Source organism: Mugil cephalus, chromosome 6 (assembly GCF_022458985.1).
Source record: "Mugil cephalus isolate CIBA_MC_2020 chromosome 6, CIBA_Mcephalus_1.1, whole genome shotgun sequence".
NCBI lineage: Eukaryota > Metazoa > Chordata > Actinopteri > Mugiliformes > Mugilidae > Mugil > Mugil cephalus.
The window spans coordinates 12,569,120-12,592,626 of record NC_061775.1 but is presented as its reverse complement, the minus strand read 5'-3'; the positions used below and the strand labels follow the sequence as shown (position 1 = coordinate 12,592,626).

Sequence of the window (23,507 nt, the reverse complement as noted above, 5' to 3'; positions counted from 1 at the left end):
ATTAATGTATGGAGGCATGTCACCACGAAGGACGTGTATTGTACTAATAATAATAATAATAATAATAATAATAATAATAATAACAGCAGCCAGTATATGTAGCTCATGAGTATGTGAACTCATGAGCTTCTAAACCTGCAACTCCTGCAAATGAAATATCATCTATGAATATAGAGTACAAAAAGTACTAAATGTATTAAAAAAAAAATAAAAAATGAGGTCAGCGGTTCCAAACTTGAGGGTCAGAATCAATCCAAGGGATCATAAAATAAATAAGAGGTCGCAAGCGTTAAAATAAGACACAGGGCAGCTTTTCATCCAAAAAAGGCTAAATTCTGCAACGATTTTCCTCCAATCATTAGATCATGTTTCTTGTTTGAGGCTCCCACCCCCCGAAATATGTAACCTGTAATATGTATATATACACTACTAAATCTGATTAAGTCAAGTGATTAAAATCTACTAAGAACATACTGACATCAATGATCAGTGCCACACACTGGCATCAGTGAGGGGCGGTATTTAGTAACACACAGTGATGTCTATGCTTAGACCAACAACATCATTACAGTCAACTAAATAAAAGTTGAGCCACTTTTCAGGCGTCTGGATTTATATTATTATCTGATATATTCAATTCAATATTGAATATCTTGAATATCTATTATCTTAACAAATAATAGCCTATTATTAAATTTTTAAGTATGTAGAAAATGTGTTTACTTGTACAAGTTTTAATTTGAGACAGTTCCTGCGAAATGTAGCATTATTTTTCTTTCTTCTTCCTTTTTTTTTTAAAAAAAAAAGCAATAAAGTGAAATTCAGAGCGGCTTTCAAGGACCTGAAAACCCGCAGGAAAGTTGCAACGTGCAAAATAAAATGAGGGCTGCTGGAAAATAACTAGCAAAATGTGCACAATTAACTTTTCCGCACAAAAATGAAACTGAACATGACGGGTGCACGGGTGAACCATCGCATCCGGTCAACGCGTTCATCATCCGATGGGGCTCCAGAGAACTGACCTCACAGGCCCACATACATGCATGTGCGTGGAAAATATGCGAGAGCGCGTTCGATAAATATTCCTCTTATTATTGATAATGATAAATATAAAAAGAGGACACGCGCTGTCATCACATCCGTCGGGAGGAATAAAGTCTTGGTGTAAATCACTTTTCCTACTGGCGCAGCGCATTAAACAACCGTGGCATGATTCCTTTTCTCTCAGCTCACCCCTCCTTTTTTCCCTTCTTCTTTATCAGCTCGTTCGCCATTTCATTTTTTTTTTTTTCATTTCTTTCAAATGAGAATTCAGGGACCCCCAAATTCAAGCCCCCGCGTCTTCAAACAACAACTGTACGTTTTTACTTTTTCTCCCGTCAGAATGGTATCCCAGATTCAATTTTAGATAGACTAGGATTTAGCTAGTGATGATTTTTTTTTTTTTGGTCTTTCGGAGACAATATTTAATGTGGAATGAGATCAGTTTTAACACAACCCAGCCCCCCTCAAAGATGAGAATATATTGCGTAAATCTCGATTTGACTCAAAACAAATTAAAATAAAATAAGATGAAATAAATAAATAAATTAAAATATTAAATTAAAGACTGCATTTTGGTATGTGTGGCATCTTTTCTTCTTCTTCTCTCATCATCATCATCATCTTGAGGAGAAGCATCAATAACGACAGTGGCATCATCATCCTCATCATCTTTAAACTCTCCTTCAGGGTTTTTTTTTTTCTTTTTTCTTTTGATTTAGGAAATTAGCAGCGGAAATACAAAACCACATTCTCAACAGCCACTAAACTCCATTTACCGCAGATGATTTCAGGGTAACATTAAAACACAATAATGTAAATGACCCATGGCTTTTAATTAAAAAAAAAAAAAAAGTCCAACCCTCTCCTCTCCCTTCCTACGTCCTATTTTAGTTTCGTGTGTTTTACAGTTTCTTAAGTGATGTGGAGGGAGTCAAATAATAATAAAAAAGGAAGTCAAAGCGCCTGCTTTACTCGGTGTTTCCCCTCCTCATTGACTTTTATCACTAAATGAAGCATATAAATGACCTAAAAGCGCTGGCTGTCGCGTTAAATTAAATAAAATAAAGAACAATTATCCTCTCCTTTTTCCTCTGATCTCGCGCTGAAAAGGAGTCCTGGAGAGATAAGGCAGATTGAATTCTCTCTGTTGTGCTCCAATAAAAACGTCAAGGGGGGATGAGAGATTTGAACACACGCACATACACACACACACACACACACACACACACACACACACACGCACGCACGCACGCACGCACCCTTTCCCCCCTCCTATAATTTCAAATCATAATTTCCCTCCCATTATCCCTCTCAGATGCCGTTTATCGTTATTTATTTCGGGGCGTTGTAACCGCAGTCAATTTCCGTGACTAAGTTGGATAATTACAGGTAGTGAGTGAATCCCACTCGGCAAAACTTGAAATAAAAGACAGAAGCAACGTCTAAATATAAAAGGTAGAACCGTGTGTACGGGCTGGGTACCCCGGTCTGCGGCCGCTCCTGAAAGTAATTATAATTGTCTCATTTCAAAGTTGAATTAGGGCGCTTTAGGGGCTTGATGTAAAACTTCACATTCGGTTCAATGAAGTATCACCCTAATTTACAGCTCCAGATAAGGACTAAGTCTGTCATAAAAATCTGCCCCCCCACCCCCTTTTTCCTCCCTCCCTTTTCCCCCCTTCCTCCCCCCACCGCTTCCCCAGGATTGAATTGCACCTTGGGCAACAGTGCAGAATGGTAACTTCTCTCCACATATGTTCCTGGCAGATAAGTAAACAATTTGGATGTGGAATGATTTTTTTTTTTTTAATTAATACTACAGCATTAATATGGACCAGCTACACACACATACACACACACACGGCCCGCAGATCCATCCTCCATTAAGAGAAGAAGAAGAAAGCCCCGCGATGGATTGACGCGGAAATGCTGCTTTAATTCCTCCGCGTGTGTGTGCGTTTTGTTTTTCTAATGGTTCCAAAGCTGCGTTCATTCTCCTAATATCCTAATAACAGTCGAGCCTATTTCATTCACAAGTTCGCACAGGTCTAAACACGTGTGGATGGCTCGGTGATAAAGGGGTTTAGCGGGGTTTTTTTGGCTGCTGCAGCAGAACACACACACACGCACAGACGTTTAAAACCGCGCTGCAGCCAAGCGCAAGCGGTGGGCTGCTTAACAGGCAGCCAGAAAGTTGCACGAAAAAAATAAATCACATCGCATTCAGCGTGTTCCATTAGTCGAACCTATAATTAAGCACCTCCTTGAGGTGATTAAGCAGTCAGACAAGTCGGACGGGCGGAATCCCTCCGGGGAGGCCTCTCCTGAACTGTCAAACATCAAAAACCGGTTCATCCCAGTGTCAGAAAAACACACCTTCACCACGCTGCACCGCTCAACATGCCTCAACTCTGCTTCTGTAATAAAGATCAATCCAAACAAATAGAATGAAATTAGAAGGAGGTCATTTAGCCCTGTTGAGTCGCAGTGAATGAGCTTGACAGCGTCAAAAAAAGACCCATTTGTAAAACAAACAAACAAAACAAAAAAAAAAAGAGCATTGATTTTGTCGTTATTGTTCTAGTCCGATCTTTAGCCTATCAACACTATCGATTAGCTCTGGTCTAATATCTGAATTTTAGAAAATTGTCACAAAGCCTTTTAGAGAATTATTTCTATTATAACTATTATTATCATCACTTTAAAAGTCCTACTTAAATTAAGATGACGCATTTTGATCGCCCCGGCGTCACCTACACAATATTATATTCTCTCTGTCGTCTCAATAACCTACAAACAGGAAATTGGTATGGTTGAAGACAGATTGTCTTTATTCGAAACGTCTTTGCTCAGCACTTGAACAAAGAGCAGGAGGTATCAACCTTCTAGATACAGTATCCTTTCCATAACATGACAGGTTTTAAATTACCATCTTAGATAGAAAATACACATAGAACTCCTTGAATTCAAATAGAAGTTATCCTCAAAAAACGAAAACCAAACTCAAATGACGCGTGTGACTATATCAGCACTAAACCACAGGAAAAATGCAAAATGAAACATTTGGATGTAGATGGGTTTTTTCTCCTTTTTGTCATCTTATATAGACCGTCTAGTTTTATGTGCCAGTTTTTTTTTCTTTGTTGTTGTCGATGATAAATATAAACAATATAACCCGTATATAATCCAGCCTACATGTCCTGATTTTGACCCTATATCCAGAACATCATCATAAAATTGCCAAAATGTAGACGACTTAGACCTATACAGGAAATATGAACGCTAATTGTGCAAGCCAAATTTTCAAAATAAAGAGAAGCCTATCAATAATCAACACAAATCAGCATATCAGCATTGAAATGTACACAATAAATAAAGTTAAAGGCCTCCTTTGCTGGTTGCCATAAACATTATAACATTTACATTTCTTACAGTTCACAGGGCTCCATCCTTTACACCAAACTCCAGCTCCTTTGCTCAGGCAGGAACTTGTTGGATTTCTGGAAAAGTTTCTTTTTTTTTTAATCATTTTTATTTTTATTTATTTTTTTGCCATAACAAGTCCAAGGCAGTTAACACTGTTCATGCCTTTTTAATGGGGCGCACCGTCCGTAATATATTTACATGCATTTCAGTATTCAAGTGAATTAAAAAGAGGAAAAGTGTCTTGAGGGTTACATGGCAGTGGCGTGTGCGGATGAGTATGGGTCTATCCCAGTCTTGGTCATACCTGGAAAAAGTATGTAGGCCACCGGGGGCTGTAAACTTGACGTTGACCAGGCTGTGCAGTTACACGGGACGACATAGCCCGGGTTTGTGGGCGACGGGTGGGTGTGGGTGTGCTGACTGGGGCACCCAAGGGTGCCGAACGCGCCGTTCTGGTATCCCAAGGAGGACGCGTACGGCAAAGTGCTGGTGCTCAACGTGTGGGGCATCTCTGTCATCTTCTGGATGGCGCTGGAGCTGAACTGGCTCGGGTCGAGGAAAGAGTACGGGGCGGACGTCGGCGGCAGAAACGCTCTGGCTTTCTCCGAGCTCAAGAGAGAGTCCGCGGCCGACACGGGAAGTCCCTTCAAGTGGTCGGTGTCCCCGAGGTAAGGAAGAGGGAAAACGTAGCGGTCCTTCTTCAGCAGGTTTTTGGGTTTGCGCCTGGGTCTGTACTTGTAGTCGGGGTGCTCCTTCATGTGCTGAGCCCGAAGCCTCTTGGCCTCGTCGATGTAGGGTCTCTTCTCAGACTCCGACAGCAGCTTCCACTCGGCGCCCAGTCTTTTGCTGATCTCCGAGTTGTGCATTTTGGGATTCTCCTGTGCCATTTTCCTTCTCTGGCCCCGGGACCAAACCATGAACGCGTTCATGGGTCTCTTGATATGATCGGCGGGCTTCGACATCTTAAAAACCGCACTTTTATCCCCAACGTTAATGACGAGGAAAAGTTCTTGTCGGGAGGAAAGGGAAACTATTCACCTGTGTAGATGCCAGTCATGCCACGTCTGGGATATCGGGAGTCTGGAAAAACGGCGAAAAGGAAAAGAAAAGAAAAGAAAAAATCCAGCGCCCGGCTTGGTTTTTTCCCAGAGTTAAAACACCGACGCGCGCTCGCTTAAGTCCAGTTACAACTCTGTGTCAGACCTGCGGCGAGCAATACGGAAAAAACACATGAGAGATGCACACACGTTAAAAAAAAATCCACAAAGGTGAAAGCGATGTTCCGCAGTCAGTTTGCAGGAGTCGTAAAAGTGTTCAGTGTTATTTTTTTTCTGTCACACACACACACTCTCTCCCTCTCTCTCTCTCTCTCTCCCTCTCTCTCGCTCTCTCTCTCTGAGGTTCGTCGTCAAGCACCTGGCTTGGAAATGAGCGGAAGAGCGTGAATACGAGCCAAAAGCGGTGAAGTTCAAAGGCTGGGCTGGTTTGGTTTCTGCACGCAATCTGACATAATCTGCAGGGCGTTCACTCACCAACCTGAGCGCCCAATCAGCACGGAGACCGGCTATTATAATACCTTCACGAAAAAATATATGTACGCTACAACATAAACAAAGAGCGGGCGGTAGTGGAAGAAGAAGAAGAAAGAGGAAAAAGGAAATAACGAAAGAGGGGTGTGTGTGTGTGTGTGTGTGTGTGTGTGTGTGTGTATACGTGTGTGTGCGCGTGGAGGGGGTAATACTCTGGATCCCTACCAGATTCCATTTAATGTAATGAATCGCAACAAACATGGACCTTCAACCTCTTTTCCAGTTAAGACCTGACTTCAATCCAGGAGAGGTGACTATACCGTGCAACCAATTTACTGCTGGCCGACAGCATTACACAAAAATGCAAAGGAGCACTTTGGAAAGGGTTGTCCCCCCCCCCCCCCAAAAAAAACACACGGCCTAGCAGATATACATTTATGTACACGGAATTAAAAGCATTTATCTCGACATTTATTTATTTATTTTTGTAGCTTATTTATTAAGACAAGTGGTATTAATAGCCTACTAACTATAACAATAGTATCTAATCACAATACAAATAACAATGATAATAGCACGTGGGCCTATTATTATTACACTATACTATACTTATTGTTATACTTCCAATATGGCAGCCTTTCTACCTGGCAATGCTTCAACGTCTTGCTCAAGGACACTTCAGCGCGGTTTAACCCCTTCAGCGGCTCTCATTATTGTTACACACATTAAAACGACATCACAAACAAAGCGCGCACAAAAACTTTAAATTTAGTTTCGGCAAGAACCATTTACAATATTGTAGCATTTTCTCCAGAGTACCGAAAAATAAACAGAGGCCGGCAAACAAACACGCGCGAGCGAGCGAATAGGCCTACACACCGGCACTAGCGCGTGCACTTTTTTTTTTTTTTTTTTTTTTTAAGGCCCGCGCGTGCCGTCGATACAGTGAACCTATATGAGCAAAGTTCAACTACGCTGCGACAGAATTACAAACAGCGAGAAAATATTACATCAACTGCAAGCGCGTGGAAAAGACGTCATTGTGAGTCTGTAATTGTTGCATTAGTTCACATCAATTTGACAGTGCGGTTTTAGGGAGGCGCGGAGTGATCGTTTTAAAATGCAAATTTCAATGAGGACCACTGCCTAATAGCCCTCGGGCTAATGTGCGTGATATATGATTCCTTCAGCTGTGATTATTAAACGAAAGGCAGACAGATGATTTTTTTCCCCTCTTTTGCACCCCCCCTTTCCCCAAACCCACCCACACACCACACACACCACGGTCAAAATGACTGGATATACATTTATTTGAGGTATAGTCTTTGACATCCCCGCGCGCACTAGCACATTTCCCACACGCGGGTGCTGTGCTGCTGTGCCACATCTCATCATCTTCCCCTTCTCTCCACCGTGTAGGCTGCGTTACACAAATAAGACGATTCTGGCTTCTTTAACGCGTCACCACAATGTCACTTACATTTACAATATGTCAGGATGATTAAATAAATCAAATACTTTACAGGAAAACCCACTGATATGTGTGCACAATACCTGGAGGTTATATTTTCTGTACTAACTGGTCTAAGACAAAAAGCCAAACTCATGTTTTATTTGTTTATTTTATTTATTTATTTTATTTTTTTGTGGACTCAAAATTGGTCAACGTGGAGTTTATTCCTCTGCCTCTGATATTCCCATATTCCATCCCATCTGTGTCTCTTTCTCACGCTCTCTCTCCGCTCCCCGTCTCCTCACACACGCATGCGTCAATCGGCAGCTTGCAACGGGAAGATTTCCATCATATCTTTCTTAACTAAACCTTGAAATTATCGTTAAAAATTCCTGTTTTTAGGAGAAAGATCGCCGACCCAGAGACCAATCAGCTCAGGACGCCCTCGACTTGTTCTTTCTTTCTTTTTTTTTCTTCTTTTTTTAAATCCCAATGCAAGCGCCGACTGGATGCCTGAAAATAAAATAAACAACTCCTCAAATCCTCCCAATCGGCAGGCTATGTCCCTGTGATGCTCATCTGCGACCACGAGGTAGTATACTGCATGTTTGCGCTGTATATTCTGGCTTGCATTGAAGTTTTAAATTGTGTTATGCTATCTTCCGCAGAACAGCGCATGCAATTTGACATAGCGTTTAGGCTGCCGCATACTCACACCGGCTTAGGCTTCATTTTGAGATCAATGAATTAGATAACAGGAAATTATTTTAGGGGCTGAGCCTCCTACTCACGAGGGAGAAGTCAGCTATGTTTCTTATTCAAAAACTGATTGTCTAATAAACGCGCGCCTGAAAGTTCCCTCGACAATTTGACGGGATAATGAGAAATGCAATAGGTTTGGATTTGTCAAGGATTGAGATGATTATTATTTCCGTCCGCGGTTTCTCTTCAGTTTTCTTAAATGCAGCCGTAATATACGTGCTACTGACAATAATGTAAAAAAAATGTAAATATAGAATTAATAAATAAAATAGCACCTGGATGCGCGTCACCGTGTAGCTACCTGCTCTCCAAACTTCAGGCATCTAGAAATGTGAACCGATTTGATTATCACGACAAAGACATTTTTAGAAAAAGGGGTTAATATTATGAATATATAGATCTATCTGTATGTCTAAAAAAGACATTTAAAGTGAACTCAACGCACCTACCCGTCTGTTAAATCGTTCTAAAATGGACCTGAGGTGAAAGTTTATTTCCAACTATTATGAATCTTAATTGTTACTTTCAGTGTAGTAAACAGCAACTTCCGAGTCGCCCACAAACACAATCCAGCACTGGCGCACGCGCGCACACACACAAAACTAGGATTATCTAAGGACACATGTCCATCCATCTCGTCTTAAAAAGTGAATGGGGAGCGGCCTGACACACGGAGAGCCTATTAGCCAACTTGGGCTCCCGTGGAGAGCATTGAGGTAAGCTCCCCTACCGTAACTGTCCATGGTGCTGAAGCGGTAAAGAGGTTTTCTTTACTGCACACTTGCGTCCTTCCCTCAAAAACTCTTAAAAGCCAGGGTTGACATTTCAATGCCTTTTATTGTATTTCCATCCTGTTTAGTGATGGTTCTCTGTGACCAAAAAAATAAATAAAATGTTAGAAACCGAGACAACTCACATGGTCTACAACTTTTCCAACTTTATTTTTTTTTTCCCTCAGCATTCCTAAGCCTATTTTTTTTTTTCTACCAGTGCGGAAGAACTCCTGTTGAACCACATTCGGGACTAACAGACTAAATTATAGAAAAAATAATAACTGCAAACACACACACTCACACATTTTATGTAGCAGGATGTAGGCCTGTCCCCTTACATCAGTATGAGATTAAGTCTAACCTACATGTTGGATATGACATGGTTTAAAGCACGGTCTTTTGTATTATTGCATTTAATTTAACAAATTAAACTAACGATAGCTGACCTTGTGCTTAGATCAACCCAGAAACCATGCAGTAGCTACCGGCCACATAGTGCCAGTAATTAGCCAGTACCATTTACAGTTTTGTTTCCTTCTGTTGTTTGCCCCATCTACATTGACTTCCACTTCATTTTAAATTTACGCGCTACACTTTAACTTTCACCCAACACAGAGACGCCGAAAGTAGGAGTAATGTTCAAAAGTATCGTACAATTCATTGGAATTTATCCAGATGTCATGCGTGCAGATTCCTCAAAGGGTCAAATCATGAACGTGAAAACATTTAATAGCCGCAGTGAGCCTGTTTTTCTGTTATGTTTACACACAAAATGTTCCATCACCCTCATTTGAACCTCGATATGCTGAAATACTGAGGGTTTCACGGTCAAGGCTTTTGTCCATGGCGATGGCGCAAAATGTGCAGGTACACATGAATTATTAGAATTAATCTTGCGGTGTTAAACACAAAATGGGCTTTCTTTGGCTTTTATAGAAGCAATTCTAAAACTGTGCAAAATTCTGTAGATATGCTGACATTAATCCTTCACAAGTACCAATCACTGAGACACAATCAAAACAGCAATGGGCCGCATTTGAGAGGCATTGTGGACACGCAGACTACATTACAAATAAGACCCATATAAATCATATCTTTGTGGTGAAATTATTTCTCAGTAAGGTGGGCCTAGAGGAATTGGACTTGAGAAAAAAATTAAAATTACTTAACTCAGGCTGCTCTCCGTCTTTTATTCCGCAACACTGGATAATACAGAACAGAGCAGGGAAAAAAAAATTAACAGAGGTTCAAGGCATCAGGTAATAATGAAAGGATAGGGCCAACACTTCAAAGACCACGAGGTCCACATCACACAATTATACAATACAATTAGGATTAAAGGGGCAAAACAGAGATAACAGGAGATAGGGATAAATTATCACAAAAGGAAAGATGTGACTCTCTCCTGACCTTCATTAAGAGAAAAAAAAAACTCATTTAGAAGCAACCTTCTTTGCAGGGGGATCGCATGAGACTGTGACTGACTAGATAAGATTTACCCTGTATAATTGAGAATCTGAACCACGACTAAACAATAACATCATATGAAAATGTGTGCATACTGTACACGCACACACATTGTTCAGACACGGCTTCACGCCCTACATTTTGTTTAACTTTTGCAGTTGTTGTTGGCTGTTGCTATGGCGACTGATGTCAACCACGATGCGTTTCTACTTCAGGGCTGAGGTCGTTTCGGCTAAAATGATAGACCGCCAGTCTTTAGGCTTCTCGATCACATCACTGGAGGGGTCATGGGAAGCGTGACCGATGCCGGGTCCTACAGTGAAATCATTTGATTCAAGTCCTAGGGATTTAAAAGATTACTGAAGGGCGTGTGTGTAGGCCCAAACAGTCACCACGACCATTCACAAAAGAAGCTCCACTAAGCCGTTTTGTTTGGACGTTTATCACGTCGCTACGTCCTCCTGTGACTCAGCAAATATTCAGAAGCATCAAAGAACTCCCGAAGCATAAAAATACGCCGCACCTGTTCTCTGGTGCTTGTTTATCAGTACAGCTCTACAAATCTAGAAACCTGTGTTTGGATATCAATGACTTCAGCTGTTGTTGTTTCAAAACTGCCAAACAATAAAGTTTGAAATCGGAAACCACTGAGGCCCAGGAGACTCGGGAAGAACAGAAGTACTGAGTCTAACATCCTGGTTTTCACCAGCAAAGTAAGAAACATGCTGGGGAATTATTTGGCCTGGTCTTTTCATTCATTCATCCAATGACTAATGTACCCTTCCAAATAACAACTCCAGCGAAGACACTAGGCAAAGAAGAGCATTTTTCCAGCCTCATTAAAGAACTGAGTATGTTCTCTTCTTGAATGTGTCCCCTTTTCCAACCCTCGTATCGTATCCTACTGATATTACGCACTTCAACACATAAAACCGTGATCAGCCATGTTTTCTAACAGCAACAGCGTCAACTGGATCCAACACAGGTCTCCTAGTCTTCTTCTAGATCTTCAGCTAATTCTTTTGCTAATCTGACCCCACACACCTTTTCCTCCGTCCTGTAGCCGGTGGGGACAATTTGACAAGGACCTTCAGAGTGCCATCTGCTGCTATAGGATGTTCAGAAATGGACTCTGCTGTCACATGTCATGAAACAAAGATGTATATCTCTCCCTTATGTTCCCTGGAGGCTTCTCTTCAGAAAAGAAGAAAGAAAAGAATATGGGATCACATTGTCAGTCAGGCTCCATAGTGCTGTGGTACCAGAGAACAAAACGTCCCGTAGGAATCAGCAGACCTGCGCTACACTGGGGTCCACAGCAGAAGGTATGCACCAGTCAGGCATAACATTACGACCACTGACAGGAGCAGCAAATCAACCATCTTGTGACAATGCAATGTTCTGATGGGAAACTTTTGCACCTGGCATCCATGTGGATGTTACTTAGACGTGTAGCGCCCCACTAAACCAGACCAGGCACCCCCCACCCCGTAGTAATGACACTCCCCAGCAGGACGCAGCCTCTCACAGGAACAAAAAAGGTTTAGGAACAACTCAAAAAAAATATGAAAAACTGCACAAGGTGTCGACCTGGCCTCCAAATTCACTAGATCCTAAACTGATCAAGTATCTGTGGGATGCACCGGAATAAGTCTGATCTACAGGGGACCCAAAGTAACCCACTGACCACATATTGTTTCTAGACACAACAGGACACCCTCAGAGGGCCCATGTCCATTCACTGATGAGTCACAGCTGTTTTGGAGAAACAATGGAGACCTACACAATATTAGGAAAGTGGTCATAATGTTATGTCTGATCGATGCAGCTCTTAACCACCAGCCAGATTTCCAATATGAGGTTAATTCCTGAATTTTTTTTTTTTTAAAGTACAGCTCTTTTGTCACAAAGTAAGACCAAGATGTGTAAAACTCCAGAAAAGAAAAGTCATATTAGTTTCACCTATTCAAAACTAGCAATGAGAAAACGAAAAAAAAAAAACAAAAACAAAACAAAACACGGTGAACAATGACGCTACTGAACCTGAACTATAACTCTGCTAAATGTGATGCTCCAGGGTTAATTAACGTAGAGGAAGCAGTAGAAGAGGCTGAGGCCTAAGTCGCTCCCAGTTTCAAGTGCACACTTCTGACTGTAGGCGCACGAACGTTCAAATATCCGAGTGTGAATGCTTGTGCACTCGTGTGGACGAATGGGTAGATGTGTGTTTGGGCCTGCGATACACAGAAAACCACCAAATAAACACAAGACCTTTTAGCATAACTCTGCCTATTGTGAAAAACTCCACATAGTCCATGAAGAAGTTCTTGCTAACTTGAACAACTCAACTCTCTCAAAATCCTGATAATGTGATGTTTATTTCAGTAATATTCTTAATAGTAATATTCTTAAAAAAAAAAAAAAAAAAAAGAAGATTTGGAGAAAGCTCAGCTTTCTTAATGTCAAGTAGGCCTTGAGGTAAAATTCATTACAAAATATCATCACGGCTAACAAGATGATGATGTACAGGACTCTGATGTCTCTGACTCTCCCCCATCACTGCTCATTTCATTAACGTTACATTTTGTATTTGGGGGCATTCTCAAATTAAATAGCAGCTGTTTTATAACCTTTTAAGTAAAATGTTCCTGATAACACCTATGACACATTTATACTCACTCATTACCTCTCATTATAGCCGCGAGCCATATCTCATCAGTGGGTGTAATTTGTCTGTTGGAGTGCATGCTCAGCATTGGCATTCAGGCTCCGTCAGTCCTTTTTAATTATTGGAAAATCCTTCCCCTTTTTTATATATAAATACAGCACTTTATGAAATATAATGTTTTGATTAATTGGATTTTGTGGTTCTATAGGAGTGTGGAGACCCAGAGGTAACGCAATTGCAGCCTTTGTTAGGAGAGCACGTTCTGGTGGGCGGCTACCACCAGACTACCACACATTAAGAGTCAATAAAGTGCAGCTCATCCTAAACATCCCACAGACGTATTCATTTCATTACTGCGAATAGTCTTTTATTTAAACAGAGCCTTTTTTTTTCTTTTTTTTTTTTCATTTGTATCTTTCAACGCAGGAGCACGAGTGCCTCCACTGATCTGGGACCAGAACCTGCAAGACATGCTGCCGTGAGTCAGGTGAATTCAAAAATTGAATTTGAAAATCGCCAATCCATCCAGTCTGCGTGGATCGTCTCAGCCTCAATCAGCGTCCAATTGCACATTTTTTCCCCCCTTCTCTCCTCTGTTTTGCTTACAGGCTCATGCATCCTGAATTACGAAGTAGGAAAACATGTACTTTGAGGGGGGAAAAAAACGCAGCTGCTCCTAGGCTGCACTGTAGTTACTGTAAAATCAAAAGTGGAGCCAATGCAAATGTGCGCTAATGAAGAAGACACAGTTAAAGAATGTAAGAGCTTTTTGAAGCCAGGCAGATTGATGGAGAGAGAAGGAGAGAGAGAAAAAAAAATACAATTCTACATATCTGTATCAGTGAATGATTAATTAATTTTTGTTGAATGATCTGCCGTAGCCTTCCGAGATATCAGTTTCCATTTCTTTTTACACTTTTTTCTTTTTACAGAAGATCTCAAGAGACCAGTAGTTCAAAAGGCGGTTCAATTTAGAGCTCCCACTGGAAACGGTTTCAGAAAGTCTCTGCCATACGTTGGGGCTTTGATGTGTTTTAACTGTCATAATCTTACTGTTCACAAACGGGGAAAATAAATTTGCTCCATTGTAAAAGCGCCCCCTTTTTTTTTTTTTTGACTTCACAGTTCATTTAAGCTACATCGCACTCCTTTGCGTATCCTCCCATAACGAGTCTCTCTAGAAGACTTTGATTGAATCACAGCGATTTCTTAATCTCCCCAACTTGACCTATATCGTGTTGCAAGCTGCAGGGCGACTCGCCGTCAGCCGGTCCGGCTTTGGACGCGGCAGCAGGTCATTTGTTAATCAAAGAAAAGATTGATTTCCTGTCATTTATGACACTTTCTTTTTTTTTTTTTTTTAAAAAACCAGCAGGTGGCTGGCTTTGATCCCCACACGTTACTTCTCATTAAGTTCACATTTGGGTATGTGCATTGGCAGGTAGATCTTTGATAGCTGTTTATTCAAAAGCAAAACCAAACTTGAAAAGAGGATATAACCTCGAGTCAGAACTCTGGAGGGGTGGACTAAGATTGAAATTGGTCTGACTCTCCCTCTCTCTCTCGAATTGAGGGTCCATTGTAGTGCGTCAAACAAAAGGTTTTTATCAGAGGCTCTTAATGTAACCCCCTCCCCTCACTCTCGGCCACCAACTCGTTCTTCTCTTCCTCTCTTTTCTCATTCATTTATTCCACTGTGTGTGGAAATAGGCTGGGCAACAATTAATTTCAGAGTGAATTCAGGCAGGATCTATTACCCCCTCTCTGCCTCTATTGCTCTAATGGAAATCTATTTCACTTCTCTTTTGTGTCCAATATAATTTAATGCCCATTTTATTAATGGCCTGAAATAATTACGGAAGGCTTTTGTGATTCTTGAGTATGTTTCATTTAATTGTGTAATAAATGTCTAATCAGAGCTCCCATCTGAAGCCATTATGGCATTAAAATTAACAATTACGCCACAAATGTCTTGGTGAATGCGTTGGGGTCTATAGAAATCGCTGCTGATAACAAGACACATATAAATCATTCATGAGAATTTTTCAGAGAAAAGCGGTGTGAGAGATAGGAGGATGGGAGGGAGAGAAAAGAAGTGGAGGAAGAAAAGACGAGAAGAAAGAGGCTGAGTTTTCTTTATTCCATTGAAAAACGGGGATGGCCGAAAGATAGGGCATTTTAAAACTGTGTCACCCTCTCCAGTCCCTTTCTTCCCCTGTCTCTCTCTATCTCCCTTTAATTTGCCTTCCTCTTTATTTTTGAAGTGACAGATTTCACTTTGGGAATTCATTAACCGTTAACTTGGGCGATAAAATATCTATCAGGCCCTCTGCCCGGTTCCTTTGCTAAGCTGCGTGGCGCTCCGGTTCAACGTTGTGGGTGACCGAAGGCAATTAAAGAAGCTTCACACTCGCTCACTCTCCCAGTGTCACTTTCTCTGTGAAAACAGGAAGGCTGCTCAACGTACCAGCAAGAATTGTTTTCTTAGTAGCCAAGCATACAAATTTCATGGTATGGGGAAACTCCGTCTGCTGCTAAAAACCCTCGTCATTTCCTCCGTGTCATTTCCAAGCTAATATACTACAATTGGTTTTGGTGAATCTATTTTAATAGCATAAGGTTTTGGCCTTCTTTGTTCTCTATTACCATGATGCACAAAGGGCCTCCCCGGGCAACGGATTGCAGCCTGGTCCTAACCAGACCCTTTCAAGTGACATAGTCGAGGAAGTGACTTTGATGTAGATGGCGTCTCATGTTAATGAGAAGGTTGATTTTTATTCTCAATCGAACGCCCCGCGTTTGAATTGAGCAATCTCGGATAAGTTGGTTTGATATATCGCCCCATCTCGGCCTCTGCCCCATCTGAACGGTACAGGCTGGTGCTACTGGAGGACTACAGAATAGGATCAATTTCTTAAATATAAGAAATATATGTATGTTTTGTTTTATATGTTTTATAGGAAATATTGGCTGCTTTAATCCCAATGCTATTCTGTTATTTGTGTGTGTGTGTTTTAGTTATTTCTGTCGTCAAAACACACTAAATATCTAATAATATTAAATATTAAATCTTAATCATTTTAAAACATTTATGCTACAGCTACAATGTGTCGGTCAGTTACCAGCCAATCAGAAGATTTCTAGTACTTTACCATAAATACCTGCAAGCAAACAATTAAAATTAAAGTGACTTCAATTCAATATACACAGGTCAGGCATATCATGTTCCTAATATTGTTCCTAATATTGTGTATGTCCCCCTTGTGCGACAGTTCATCAGAAAATGGAAGTGGACCTACTGAGGGTGTCCAGTGGTGTCTGGAAGCAGAATAGCGGGGCCTAAAGTGTCATGTGGGTTGAGGGGAGAGGCCTCTGTGTATCAGGCTTGTTCAAGTTCACCCCACAGTCAAGGCTGCGTCCTGCTGGGGACGTCTGCTGCCATCAAGGAGTGTCATAGCTATGGGGTTGGGGGTGCGTGGTCTGGTCTAGGTGGGTGGTACATCCACATGAATGCCAGGTCCAAATGTTTCCCAGCAGAACCCTTCCATTTATATCCTGTTTACAGCATCCCTCAGCTGAATTCTTACAAATAGACTGAGATACTATCAGCATTAAAACTAGACTCTTAAAACAGTGGCTCTATTCAGGACAGGGTCTGTAGACAGAGTTAAACAGCAGGAGCCACCTGAAGGTCCTGACTACCAGTTAAAACCCCAATAAATACCATTTTCCAAAACAAAGCAGCAATGAAATAAGCCTCAGATCACTGATATTGAGTGGACTGAGACTTTTGGGGTTCCTTGGGTCACTGGGACAACTTTCCACTGTTGGTGACCAATAAACCAATGACACAGCCTTATCTCCTGCACAAGAGAGGGATGTGACTATACATCAGGGTCAGAAAAGCTTGTGCATGCCTGGTTACTCACTGTTACTCACGACTACTAAAACTGTAAAATGATTAAACTTTACAATACATTTAAGGGGAGAGTCTAGTCCTGTTTATATAAGTTCCTACAGACTATAAAGGAAGCAACACAAAGTAGAGTCTGGTTTCTGGTGGTGACATAACACATTAAGTTTTAATTGTCAATGACTAAATTAGAGGGAGGAAAAGTAAAATTACCAGTTGTGCAGAACCTGTAAAACTCACCAGACAAACACAAGAGATGGAAATTCCCTGTCTTTTAAAAGCCGTCAAGCTATTCTGTCTTGTTCCTTTTCATAAGAGTCCAGTGAACAAAAGTGTCATTTTAGTCCTTTATAGTAATGTTTAAATGATGATCAGCTGATCATAAATGTCTGAAATCTGCTTATTTCCGGATAAAATACCATAACCAATATATTTCATCATTATTATTATTATTAATTAAGTGTCCAAGCATTACTTGTCTTTACACTGTTTATTATTTGTCCACATTTTATTTGTACCACATTCTTGTAACGTAGATCGTCACTATGGCGTTCGGAGGAAATATTACTTCTGCGGTAATTTTATTCTGCTTTGGTGACTGTGTATATCACATTTGTTCTCTCCAACAATCCACTGGGCAACCCAACATTTCATCCTCTTCCTTTGGCCGCATTTAGCCAGAATGGTTCAACACATGCAGACACAGGCTGTAGGTCAGTGGCCACCAAAATAGCTTGAAGTGTTAAATGCATCGTAGATGTATTCATTTTGATGTACTTATTGATAATCTATCCTGTCAGCGTACGACACAAGAGGCAAAAACCAAGCAGGATGTAAGCAAATCAAAAGTACAGGCAAGGTTAAAAATAAAAATTAAGATCCAATCAACTGTAAGAACAGGACACTGGATGATAGTCAAAGGGCACTAAACACACAGAATGGCAGAAAACTAAGGTAAAATGCATTCTGGGTAACCTGGCTGTACCAACTCCAGTTACCGACCAGTTAGCCTCGATAAAAAAAGGAAGAATACATGCGAGTACTTGGAAATGGTCAGTTGCATTGTTTAAAATGGAACAGGACACTGGCAGCACGACAAAAACACAAGCGCAGACACAAAGTTATTCTGAGAAACGCCCACGGACAAACCTGGCTATGAGTAATGGTGACCTGCTGGTGTGTACGTTACAATAGCTACCAAACTGACAACAGGTGAGCAGAAAGGCGGGAAGGAAGCACAGATGGGAGTGGCCGGCCTGAGACAAATGGAGTTGGCGAAAACAAAACAGAAATCAGAGCGGAGTCAGCGACAAAAGGCCAAACCTTGACAGAGTCCATTTTATGAGCTTGAGTCACAAATAATTCCATTGAAATTGTGAGGTAACAAAAATATTTGTAGCAGAAAAAAGTTGTGCAGGTAAAAAGGTATTACACCTCAGTGTGAATCATTGAAACCATTCTGTTTAAGAGCTGGACCTGCCTCCAATTCAAAACCGTAATACAACAATGCAGCAATCACTGCAAAGGGCACAGTTATAATAGTGTGTGTTTTTTTTTTTTTTTTTTTTTAAAGCATGCCATAGATTTTTAAACTGATGAAAGCCGGAGCCGCTGAATACCCCGGGAAGGCAGAGTTTTAAAAACTTTCATTATAACCTTGACTAAAAGAAGAGCTATATTGCTCCGATTGATCCGATGTCTCAAGGAAGTTTCAAGTTTCTTCGAGTGGCTTTTATGACTGTATCGACGGAGATGGAAACCAGTCGGTGCTTGAAAGGCGGAAAATGAAACCTTTACTTTTACCCTACAACTGAGACAACAATAACACACTGAAAAATTTCTAGTGGGGGAAGAAAACGTGATCCAGATTTCTTAGCGTTGCTTGAAGGATCAGTTTAAAGACAGAGACGTGGAGTGTCCTCATGGCCTCAATATGACTCAGTCTACTTGTTGCTGATACTGCTCCATCTCTCCCCGTGTGTCACGTCCATCAAGTCGTAATAGTTCCGGATGATACCGAAACAGCTTTGGTGATTGGTTGTTATTGATGTTGCTTGATCAATGTCAGTGTGTTTCTGTCATTTTGAGGACGTTCCGTTGACCTTTACCATCTCAACTAAGTGTATGTTCCTAGTGGTGCGTTCACGTTACGGGTGACTGAAGCTAGAATTTGGTCGCCTAAACCAAGTTTTATCAGGTTGACTGACGCAGAAAGACTTGAAAAAGGAAAAGAAACAGTCACTTGTCAAGCGTAAAGTGACAATATTATCAATCCACAATGAAATATTGTGTAACATATTAAAGTTACACGTCTAATTTCTCGTCTTTAACATATCCTCGTCTATCTCGAGGTGAGGTCAAAATTCGTGAAGACAAAATGATCGTCTTCTTCGTTGGCAAAGAACCAGCAGTAACTCGAAATCGGGCTTTTTAACGTTTTTCAGGCCAATGACCCTCAAACTGATGGAGAGATTCAGTAGGGACTGTATGTACTCTAGTGCTATTTATAAATACTATATTACTACTATTTTTATTATCGTTTTTATCATTTAACCTTTACTAAAATATGTCTGATTCATTCTAATATGTATTTAAAGAAATTTAAATATGTGGGAACAAAAACAATGTCTCTCTCTCTCTATATACAGTGGGGGAAATAAGTATTTGATCCCCTGCTGAATTTGTAAGTTTGCCCACTTCCATAGAAATGATCAGACTCTGGTTTTTATGGTTGTTTACTGGTTATGGGTATAGACAGAATATCAATCGAAAATGCATAAAAAACACACAATCTAAAAGTTATAAATTGTTATGTATTTTATTAAGGGAAATAAGTATTTGATCCCCAACAATTCACTTAGAATTCAGGCTCCTACAGATTGGCTGGTGCGCATGTGGCACACAGCTATGCTCAGTCAACTAATTACCAATACTCCTGATCTTAACTCGTCATGTATATAAAGCACACCTGCTCTAAGAATCAGTTTCTTACATTCCAACTTCTACAGCACCATGGGCAAGACCAAAGAGCTGTCAAAAGATGTCAGGGACAAGATTGTAGACCTGCACAAGGCTGGTATAGGTTACAAAACCATCAGCAAAAGGCTTGGTGAGAAGGTGACAACTATTGGTGCCATTATTCGCAAGTGGAAGACCCATAAAAGGACCATCAACTGTCCTCGGTCTGGAGCTCCCCGCAAAATCTCGCCTCATGGAGTGAGGATGATGATGAGAAAGGTGAGGGAGCAGTCTAAAACAACACGGCAGGAGCTTGTTAATGATCTGGAAGCAGTTGGGACCTCCGTCACCAAGAAAACAGTTGGCAACACACTGCGCCGTTATGGATTGAACTCTTGCAGTGCCCGCAAGGTCCCCCTGCTCAAGAAGGCACATGTACAGGCCCGCCTTAAGTTTGCCAGTGAACATCTAAATGACTCAGAGAAGGCTTGGGAGAAAGTGCTGTGGTCTGACGAAACCAAAGTTGAGCTATTTGGCATTAACTCGACCCGCCGTGTTTGGAGGATGAAAAAACGTGAGTATGACCCAAAGAACACCATACCCACGGTTAAGCATGGAGGTGGAAACATCATGTTTTGGGGCTGTTTTTCAGCAAAGGGTACAGGGCAACTTCACCGCATTATGGGGCCAATGAATGCAGCCATGTACTGTAACATCTTGGACAAAAACCTTCTTTCCTCAGCAAGAACACTGAAGATGCCTCGTGGGTGGGTTTTCCAACATGACAATGACCCAAAACATACTGCCAGGACAACAAAGGAGTGGCTCAAGAAGAAGCATATTAAGGTCATGGAGTGGCCTAGTCAGTCTCCAGACCTTAACCCGATCGAAAAACTGTGGAGGGAGCTGAAGCTCCGAGTTTCCAAGAGGCAGCCAAGAAACTTGAAGGATTTAGAGACTGTCTGTAAAGATGAATGGGCCAAAATCCCCCCTGCGCTGTGTGCAAACCTGGTGACCAACTACAAGAAACGTCTCATCGTTGTGCTTGCCAACAAAGGTTTCTCTACAAAGTACTGTCTTGTGTTGTGCTTGGGGATCAAATACTTATTTCCCTTAATAAAATACATAACAATTTATAACTTTTAGATTGTGTGTTTTTTATGCATTTTCGACTGATATTCTGTCTATACCCATAACCAGTAAACAACCATAAAAACCAGAGTCTGATCATTTCTATGGAAGTGGGCAAACTTACAAATTCAGCAGGGGATCAAATACTTATTTTCCCCACTGTATATATAGATATAAAAATGTCTAATCAACCAAAGACTTTGCCTCCACGAACCCCCTGTTGAAGACCTATGCTCTAAATGTAAAATGTGCCTGTAGCTTACCATCATCTGTGTATGTATTGCATATCAACATGATATTTTATTTTTCTTCCATGACCCAACCTCATGCGGTCGAGCACAACCAATCATTCCTCTCGGTTCCTAGTGTCGATTCCTCTATTGTTTTATTCTAAAAATGAAACGCCGTTGCCTCGAGTAAACAATGACATACAGTTTATTGTAAATGACATACAGTATATGAACACAATGAATGGCGTGCGGAGGAGCACTCAGTGAAATGCCAAACCCAACACAAATCACCGGCTCAGTTATTTACTACATTCCTCCTCGGTAGGCTTTCCTTTGGCGAAACGGATCTTCTATTTAATTATGCATTTAACTGATGTGCAAATTAACCTTGGCGTGATCACAAAGACAAGTGCCTTTGTGATCACGCCTCACACCTTTCTCCCCTCCTCTTCTTCCAGCCAATTTAATTCCAAGCTCCGGATTTCATGGTCAATTTTATCTCGCTCACTCTCAAAGAGTCCGTCATCAATTCTTCACAACTTTTCATGTCCCCTTTCTCTGCAGATTCGCTGCGAAATTGCCCATTCAGGTTTATAAATGACTGTGACTGCTGTGAATTTATGGCAACACCCAGCACTCTGAATATGCATTTGGGATGCTGACCTCCAGCAGCAAATTAGTTTTAGTTTTTGTTTATCCTTTCACAAATCACACAGGCCCATTCATTCTTTGTTTTGCAACCCTTTGTACGCTTTAGAGGGCTGAAACAGCCCGCGCCTCATACGGCCTCCCTGCAGCTTGTTTCGGTGCACGTTCTGGTGGACTATCGCATCGAGACTTGAAATAATTGCGGCTAAACGGCTTAGCGGGTTGTTTGTTTTTCTCACATGGAGACCTGCAACAGGATCTAACCTGACCTCACTTCAAGTGTGCCATTTTGAGATGCAAAAGCATGAACACTGGGGAAAAAAAAAAAAAAAAAAACGATTAATGCTTAGATTATAATAGTGTTCGATTAAACCATCCAATAGCAAAATAATCCTCTGCTGTTGAATATTTTTACAAGAACATGGCTCTATTTGGTTGCAGGACCATCCCATTCTAAAGCTAAATATTACGAAAGGAACTAAGTCTAGCTACAACAGGCTGGTCTGTTACTTCACTGTAATGTATTTGAACTACGGCGCATTACAGAGCAGTGCTACATATTGGTTAGTCTGGAACAAAGATCACTTTTTGTTTGGTAAGGCTGCTCCATACTACTGGACAGAGTAATTAAGATAAAAGCAATATCTTTATGACATTTAGTCACACAGACTGAGTCCTTTCCTTTGTCTTTAAAGACACCATGGGCTATAATTGGAGACCAGTGCACATCATCTCTCGGATGAGAGGGTAAATGAGGGATCCCTAGACTCCAGGATTACCCTATTATTGAGAAGACGTTCCACTAAGCCTCCACCACTGACACATATTCCTGTTCTATGGCCTATTCACTTTGAAATATGTCTTGTCAGGGCGGCTTACAGAAATCTACATAATCCTTTTTCATCACAATTAAAGATACCACTGAACAATAAAATTGCTTGCTCTCTGGTTTGTTTCATGTTGCTTTGACAAAAAAAAAAAAAAAAAAAAGGGAGTGAGGGAAATGTAGCTGGCATCACAGAGAGTTGCCAAAGCCTGGGATGAATTTTGGACCGAGTCTCGGAAAAACTTGATTACATCGATTAACCTTCGCGAGTTCACAGGCATTCTTGTGAAACTGGTGTACAGAATGTCATGTTGTGGTGTAATTGGTGACAAATAATGTTTGATATTTTGATTAAAAAAATTTACAATAATAATGATAATAATAGAAAAAAAACTCTATGAAAAATGTAGCTGAAATGAAGATGGAAATGAAAGTAAGAAGCCTTTCAAGAAACCCAAAAGAAAATGTAAGGCATAGTTGAGATTTAATTTAACCGAAATTTCTATTACAATCATGTATTGGTCCGGTAAATAATCCCGCGTATTTATGTCCGTCTAAGGTGACTGTACAAAATCAATCAATAAATAATTAGAAGCTGAAGATGGAACAAGCCAGAGTGCCATCAGTGCTTCTCATTCCAGATACAGGTGTGAAGATACTTCCATGTCCAACGACTGAT

At 40.9% G+C, this 23,507-nt stretch overlaps 1 protein-coding gene and 1 long non-coding RNA gene across 2 annotated transcripts; one reads left to right on the top strand and one right to left on the bottom strand.

Moving 5' to 3' along the window:
• Window positions 1-3,852: 3,852 nt before the first annotated feature.
• On the bottom strand, window positions 3,853-5,961 carry sox14 (SRY-box transcription factor 14). The gene has a single exon (XM_047586121.1). The coding sequence runs from the start codon at window positions 5,430-5,432 to the stop codon at window positions 4,719-4,721; it is 714 nt and encodes a 237-aa protein (XP_047442077.1). The 5' UTR covers window positions 5,433-5,961; the 3' UTR covers window positions 3,853-4,718.
• Window positions 5,962-7,423: 1,462 nt separating this feature from the next.
• Window positions 7,424-14,263, top strand: LOC125009602. The gene is made up of 2 exons (XR_007112961.1): window positions 7,424-8,044; window positions 13,549-14,263. It is a non-coding gene; the product is annotated as an uncharacterized LOC125009602 (long non-coding RNA).
• Window positions 14,264-23,507: the final 9,244 nt, after the last annotated feature.